Genomic DNA, 8,012 nt, shown 5'->3' on the forward strand with positions numbered 1-8,012 from the left:
GGACAATTTAAGCCATCTATCTTGGGTGTCAGCTAAATTGATATTTTATTTTTTATGAGCCCAGTATATCTCCCCAGCTTAGTAAATTTGTGGCTAATTAGTGGTTGTTTTTATTTTCACTGTCAAAATTAACTATATCTTAAATTGAATTATCTGACTCAAATAGATCTAAAATAGCATAATCAACTCAAATGATTTATTCAAATGCCTCCAAAAAAAACTACCATAAGTCAAACAATTGGTTTAAAGTGTTCACATAAACTCCAAAACTCCCTGTAGGTCCCGTGTTCGATCCCGAGAGGATGTAAAATTCTTGGATTATTGAATTTGGGTTATTAGAGTGTAAATAATGTAGTTGGGTTTTAGGCCATAGTTTGTTGGGCTTTAGACCATAATTTAGTTGGACTTTAGGCTTGTTCTTGTTAAAATTTGATAGTTATTAGGCTTATCACATCTTTGATGTATGACGCCATTGTAATGACTATCGTACTTCGTAGTCAATTTCCAAAAAAAAAACTACCAGAGTGGAGATGGAGCAGTTTTAAGCTGATTTGTTGCCAGGAAGCCCAACCCAGCAGCCCATCCAGTCCACTAACTGGCTAAACCCATACATAGCCCTCCCTTCCTACCAACCGTTAGTTACATGGTCCACTTCACCAAAAAAACTTAAATGTGAAGTCACTCATAAAAACAGCAAAAATGAAGAACCTTATAACTAATAAAAATAAAAGCTCATCTTCATTCAGCAACCAAACTTAGGATGACGAAACCGGCATCAAAGGTACTCTCGTCGGATCGCCGAATTCTTTCCTTCCTTCCCTTTGTTTTAGCTTCTTTTCTTTTCGTTGGAACTGCCCGTCTTGTTCTAGAAACTTTACGTACGAAAAATAACCGATCTGTCTCACATTTTGAAAGAGGAGAACTGTATCCGAAATTGTCATCCACTGATTACTATTCTGGCCTTGGCACATTAGTGGATCAATGTGATGTTTTTGATGGGAAATGGGTGTTGGATAATGCATCATCATACCCTCTGTATAGTGAACAGAGTTGCTCTTACTTAACCAAACAAGTCACTTGCCAAAAAAATGGAAGACTTGATTCTTTATATCAAAATTGGAAATGGAAGCCTAATTCTTGCCAATTACCAAGGTCAAGCACATTCTCTTCTTTGTCTATGTAAATTTTGGTAGTTATATTATCTAGTCTACTATATCATTCATCACACTATATAGACAAATTAGCCTCAAATTGAACGATTTTTTGTGAAGTCACGCATATACGTGTGCGTGTGTGCATATTATACGTGTGTGTGTGTGTGTGTGTGTATAATTACATGGTATCTATGCAGGTTTGATGCAATGAAGCTATTGGGAGTTTTAAGGAACAAAAGACTTATGTTCATAGGAGATTCGATACAAAGAAGTCAATGGGAATCAATGGTGTGTTTAGTACAAACTGTAATTCCTGAGGGGAAGAAATCCATTCAAAAAATTCCTCCCATGAAGATTTTCAAAGCTGAGGTACTCAGGTGATAATTGTTCGTTTTTCATTGTATCTGAACCGTCTGACTCAACCGTGGACCCAAAATCAATCATTCAAACGAGTCAGACAAAAGAAAATCTTTTGGGACTTCACTCGAGTTAATTCAGAGCCATAGGCCACAAACTTAAATTTGACATGAGATTAAATTTAACGTCGGTTGTTCTGTGTTTTGATGTTTACAGGATTTTAATGCCACCATAGAGTTTTATTGGGCTCCATTTATAGTAGAGTCAAATTCAGATCATGCAGTAAAACACACTGTGCAGAAGAGACTTGTAAAACTCGATTCAATTGCCAAACATAGTCAACATTGGGAAGGAATTGATTTTCTAGTCTTCGAAAGCTACGTTTGGTGGATGTACAAGCCTTTGATCAATGCGACGTAAGAACTCTTTTACTCATTAGCTTCTCGAATTCGAAACCATCAATGGTACCACAAAAACTGTCATAGAATATACAAAAGACCACGATAACATTTCAAACCATTGCTATTTCCACTTCAATCCATCGCGAAAACCAACTCTGTTATAGAACTCGTGTTATTTCAAATGACATTTTTTTTCTTTTATCAGAAATGGATCTCCAGAGACTATCAAGGAATATAATGTAACTACAGCATACAAATTAGCCTTAAAAACATGGGCAAATTGGATCGAAACGAGCATAAATCCATCAACTCAACACGTATTTTTCATGAGTTCATCACCCACACATCTATGGTGAGTTTTTCATTAAATTGGCAAATCAAAAAGGGAAAAAGACTTGCAGAATTTTATCTTATTAGTTCTTCATTTATAGGAGTTGGGAATGGAGGAGTGGAACGGACGAAAATTGCTTTAATGAGTCATATCCGATTGAAAGTCCTTACTGGGGAACTGGTTCGAATCGAGAAATCATGAGAGAATTGAAAGATATCTTGAAAGAACTGAAGGTAAAAGTAACTTTAATGAACATTACTCAACTTTCTGAATACCGAAAAGATGGACATACATCGGTATATACAGAACGAAAAGGAAAGCTTTTAACAAGTGAAGAGAAATCTGATCCAAAGAAGTTTGCTGATTGTATACATTGGTGTTTACCTGGAGTTCCTGATACATGGAATGAAATACTTTATGCACATTTGTTAAGTTGATGAATTTTGTACATTTTTGTAAATCATTTAAAGAACAAACTGAGAAACATATGTGAAATTTGTTTTTGATCTTGCAAGGTTTTCATTGTCGAATGAATTGGATTTAAATTTTAGACATCCCCTTTCAACAGAGCTAAAATTTACAATTAGTTTAATGATTTATGTATGGGACGTGATTTGAGTTTTTTTTTTCTGGGGCGATAGGCCATAAAACGCGTTACCATATAGTTAAGTGGTGTTGGTTTATGTTGCCCAAATCTGTCTTGCCTGAGTTTGACTTGTCAGAATATGAACTATTTGTTGGAAATATAGGGTTGGATCAATGAAAGTATTATCACTCGGAAAAACCAAAAACGGAGTTTGATGTGTCATGGTATGGAGGCCACACTGCCTTGAAAGTGATTTCGGTACAACCTCGGTGCAAATTGTATGATTCCGAACACTTCCCAAGGATTTACCACATCTATCACCTTCCACTGCACTGAAGAAGATGATATTGGAGAAGCAGAAAATCGGCTTCAATATTTAGTAGAAGATGAACCCTCTTAGTAGTTGTACGTTTCTCTATTCTGGTTTAGGTCTTATTTATAGACCAAGTAAACCCTATTAGGGTTTCCCAGGAAACGTGGAGAAGAATAAGGAAGTTGTGGGGTTTGAGGATATCTGTTACTTGTTCTTTAAGGAAACAAATAATAGAGTTTCAGAAATAATAAATACCAAAAAGTATTTATTTTATTCTAAAGTCCCCCAAACTCCAGAACTCCCAAACCCGACCCGACCCGACTTGGTCAGACCGACTATTCTCCTCAAGTGGGACTATCGGACATAACGGCTTTGGAAGCCATTTATCCAACACTATTCGAGTCTTATTCTTCTGGTTAAGAGCGCAGTAGTAACATAGTTTTTGCTTGTTCTCTTAATCTAACTCGTCTAAATTTCATTTCTCTAAATGTAAATCATCTGAATCTAACATGTTCTGCTCAGGATCGACTTCTTGTTGTTGGGGGTGGAAAATTGTTATTGATTTGACTATTGTTAGGGCTAAGAAGAAAGTTTGAAAACTCAAACAGTCATTGACGCCCGAGTCCGTTATAGTCCTTAAACAGACGAAACCCGAAGACGGATTCAACCTGACAGAATTGATGAAATAAACAGATTAGATTTTTTTTTTTGTTGAAGGGAACATATTAGACGGGTTTTGAAATGGTACCCAACACCTGCCTGATCGTGACATGTTAGTATTTGCAGAAGGAATCTGATTGCTAGTCAGAAAAACTATATTACATAGTAATGCAATTAACGAGAAGAATTAGATTCTACGTTAAAAGTGAGATAAAAATTTCTTCACTTTTGAAATAAAATTAAGTTTGAAGTGTAAGAAATCCTAAATAAAACCTGGTTGAAGAGATGTCATTTTGACCCAAAATTCGTCAAAATAGTTTACGAACAAGTGTGATCTAAATAAAACATTCCATAATAAAGGAGTCAGAGTCCGGATTTTACCTTACGGTGTCACTGTACCAAAGAAAAATGACTTCTTTTTAAGTGTTGAGTGATTACCATTGATTTCTTTATAAATCTTGCTTACAACTCGTCTGCCTTATTGGACTTGGAAGCACCAACTTGGGTGATATAAGAGTGCACTGCCGGTGCATCTTGAGTTTTGTACGAGGGTAACGAGACCAGATTATCCGAAAAACTCGAAAGAGTAGGCGGACATGGACGGTATTTAGATACCAATTCTTAATAAAGGCCACTGTTTTGGGGAAAACATTAAAGTTTCCGGGGAAGACGGTGGAAAACAAAAAAAAGTTAAACCAAACACCCCTTTAATGTCGCTGGAAAAAAGTTGCCGGCCTTTAATGTCGCCTGAAAAAAGTCGCCGGCAACATCCGGCCGGCGACTTCATCATCTTCTCTCTCTTCTCTTTCTCTTTCTTCTCTTTCTCTTTCTCTTTCTTCTCAATGTCTCCGGCGAAGGGGAGGAGCCCCTTCGCCGGAGATGGAGAAAAAAAAAAAAGTTCGCCGGAAATGGTGTAGTCGTTGGAGATGCCGGAGAAAGGAAGAAGAAGCTGAAAAGGATTTGGTTGTTTGGGGAAATAAAAAAATATATTTTTTTTTTTTCCACCCAAAACTTCACACCCCGGAAACTATTTAGCTTTCCCCAAAGCGCTGGCCCTTAATAAATTCCAAAGCCCCACACATCGAGCGAGTAAGCCCGCAGTCACCGGACCCATACCCATTCCCACCCTAACCATGGGCAAAGGCCCTTCCTGGGCGGCGGCCTCTAGAATTTCACTTCAAGGATGGGTAATGGGTCTAGCATTAACGGCTGAGATCATCTGATCCTGTAACTTCAAAATGGACCGGAATCGTATCCATTAAGTAGAGCTCTTCGTTTCTCTGTGGATAACGAAGGATAAACAAAAGAAAGAGTGAGAAAGAAGAGAGAGAAAGAGTTATGGTGATATCACTGGTTTCCATGTCCAGCCCAGGCATTAGCTTTCAAGCTCCTTCAGCTTCACTAACTTCTCTTACTGGCAGCACAAGTAGAACAAGAACTTCATCTCTCAATCTCACCAGCTCCACTACTCGTTCTGGGCTTCTTCATTGTTCCTTTGTTGTTTCTTCTCCAACTTCTTCTCTCTCTTTCCCCTCTTCTTTCTCAGGTAATACAATAATCTTTCTCTTATCCTTTTTTTACTATAATCTCCAAGAATATCAAATTCATATGTTTTTTGAATCATGGGTTGTTCTTAAATCTTCATATCCTTATCTTGTTTATGAATTGTGCTTTCCATGGTTAATTATGATTATGGGCATCTTTCCTTTCCTCTTAGAATGAATTGAAATTGGTATCATTTCAGTTTTATTGTTTTGATTGGGTAAATCTTAGTTAGGGTTCCTCTTTTTAGCTTTGGAATTGGGGTACCCATCCTCTATTTAGGACAATTTTTGTTTAAAGTCTCTTCTTTTTCTCTTTTATGGTAATTGAGCTTGAAGGGTGGGTTTACATTATACAAAAATGGCATCCACACTTCCCTTTGCTGGATTTCCTTGGGGTCAGTGTGTTAGTTAATAGTGTTTGAATGTGGGGAGAATTTTGAAGTAGAAAGGGTATACCTAAAAAAAACTCAATTTTTTCTATGTTATCTTAATGGCAGGCTTATCTTTGGGGGTAAGCTTGAATTTCAACAAGGGGGTAATAAGCGATAAGCGTCGTGGCCTTGTGGTTAGGGCTGGGAAGGCTGCTCTTTGTCTAACTAAGAGAAGTAGGTCACGGAAGTCTCTTGCAAGGACTCATGGTTTTCGCTTACGTATGAGAACTACCAATGGTAGAGCAGTATTGAAGAGAAGACGTGCAAAGGGACGCAAAATTCTTTGCACAAAAACCAACCCCAACAGTGGAAAGCGATGAGCTTTCATCTTTTATCGAAGATTCTTCTGTTAGCAGGTAATTCGTATATAGAATGATGTTCCGTATCTTCTTACCTTGCAGCTTTTGTCTATTAAAAGAGTGTTGTTACTAACATTTGCATTATTTTGTTAATGGATTTTGTTGCTTTAGCAAATTTTTCGTTCTTTGGTTCCTATTGTTATATTGTTGTGTTAGCTACCTACCTTTCGATTATATGGCTAAGAAATAGAGTCAGTAAAAGAAGTAATTTTACCAGAAGAAACCATCTTCCCAATGTCATAGTTCAATATAGGAGGTATGCTTTTAGATTTTCGAGTTGCCTCATTCCTTATAGGAGTTTATTACCCAGTAGTACTTAGAGATACTTATATATAGCTTAGTTTGCGCTGTTCATTCAACTAGGCTAATACACGTCCGGGTTACCGTACCTAATGGTGGTGGTACTGAACTTAGTGTTGACCAAATTTGAGGTTATCATGAGAACTCTCAGTTGCTTTTGATGAGTTGAAACAGGCTTTTAACGATTTACCAAATAGATAACAGAAGGGCGAATGTGTTGAAGCCCATTATATCATGATTGGCATTGTTGATTCAAGTTAGTATATCTTGTTGCGTGGTCTTGGGCCTTCTTGCCCCAAAACCTAGCTCAAGAGATAAGGTTTTTCCCCTCATTTATGAACACATCTCTTGCAGTACGTCTGACTTAGGGTACTGCATTTGCTTCTATTGGCGAATTACCAACCTTATGGAATAAATGTTCTCTTGTTCGGCACTTCTCTAGCTTGTGGAGGTCAATTTAGATTTGGTCCCAGTCAGGGGAGGAAATCGGTTCGGGCGCGCAGCCTGCAGGCAGAACAGGAGTTGGGGCGGGCGGCTACGGGCAACTTAGCACGATAACCATTACGGTATTTGGACGGGCCGGATGGGTAAAACGTCCCTCTTTTTATGTCTTTGCCCGTTTGAGCTCGCTTATTTAGGAGTCGGGTGGGCGGCCATGGCCAACTTAGTATGATAATCATTAGGTGTACTCAAACGAGCGAGCTAGAACGCCCCTCTTTCTATGCCCTTGCCCATTTGAGCTCGCTTATTACCTGGCTGGTTTGGCTCTGGCAAAACGTATATAAAGTAAGAGTGTCAAAATGTTGAACTTGTTATTTGAATACAAAAATAGAGTACAAGACTACACAAGTTATGGATCTTATCAATTTCTTATGGACAAAACAGAACCTTAACAAAAATAAGAGTGTCAAAATGTTAAGCATGAGCACAAAAATGACAAAATTATGCCACTAACTCAAAAACTACGAAATATAGTTCCAAAGTTATCGCCTCAAATCTTTTTCATTTTTTTTTGTCTCTTTTACAAAGTAGTCTGGGGCAATAGCAAAGCAGGTAATCGTTTAATTAGAGTTCTGACATTGATCGACAGTAATTCTCGAATGGTCTATTAAAAAGAAGATTGTTTACCTTCACATTGAAAGTGACAACCTAAATATAGTTCAAAAATTGAACAAGGAGCAAACAGACATAACGTGGCAGACTGATAAGCTTATAGATAAAGTGCACCAGTTGGAGGCCAATTTTACCAAGGTGATATATACTCATATCCACAGAGAAGGCAACTACAAAGCGGACCAGTTGGCAAAATGGAGTCGAATGAATAAGGGAACATGGTTGTGGCTTTCTTTGTTAGATCTCCCGCAAGAGTTGTATAATTGGTTTAGTTAGTTCCGTTGTACCTCAACAAAAAAAAAAGTCTCAAATTGTCCTGGTCACGAATACAAAAAAGAAAGGGTTAATTCCGTTTTAGCTCCTGATTTGTGACCAACTCGCTGTTTTGACCCCAATAAGTGTCCGGCAGTTCGTTTTGGCCTCAAAATCGATTTTTCGGGCAGTGCTGACATCATCAGGTCAA

The 8,012-nt window shown here is 37.9% G+C and overlaps 2 protein-coding genes across 2 annotated transcripts; both read left to right on the top strand.

Moving 5' to 3' along the window:
* Positions 1-757: 757 nt before the first annotated feature.
* On the top strand, positions 758-2,752 carry TBL31 (trichome birefringence-like protein (DUF828)). The gene is made up of 5 exons (XM_086658118.1): positions 758-1,152; positions 1,352-1,523; positions 1,728-1,927; positions 2,118-2,264; positions 2,344-2,752. The coding sequence occupies exons 1-5, from the start codon at positions 761-763 to the stop codon at positions 2,678-2,680; spliced, it is 1,248 nt and encodes a 415-aa protein (XP_086514244.1). The 5' UTR covers positions 758-760; the 3' UTR covers positions 2,681-2,752.
* Positions 2,753-5,075: 2,323 nt separating this feature from the next.
* Positions 5,076-6,251, top strand: LOC147557116 (Ribosomal protein L34). The gene is made up of 2 exons (XM_086658119.1): positions 5,076-5,348; positions 5,844-6,251. The coding sequence occupies exons 1-2, from the start codon at positions 5,141-5,143 to the stop codon at positions 6,095-6,097; spliced, it is 462 nt and encodes a 153-aa protein (XP_086514245.1). The 5' UTR covers positions 5,076-5,140; the 3' UTR covers positions 6,098-6,251.
* The last annotated feature ends 1,761 nt before the right edge of the window (positions 6,252-8,012 follow it).

Source organism: Eschscholzia californica, unplaced genomic scaffold, assembly GCF_041429995.1.
Source record: "Eschscholzia californica isolate CP2 unplaced genomic scaffold, dmEscCali1.0.p SCAF_2, whole genome shotgun sequence".
Classification (NCBI taxonomy): Eukaryota; Viridiplantae; Streptophyta; class Magnoliopsida; order Ranunculales; family Papaveraceae; genus Eschscholzia; species Eschscholzia californica.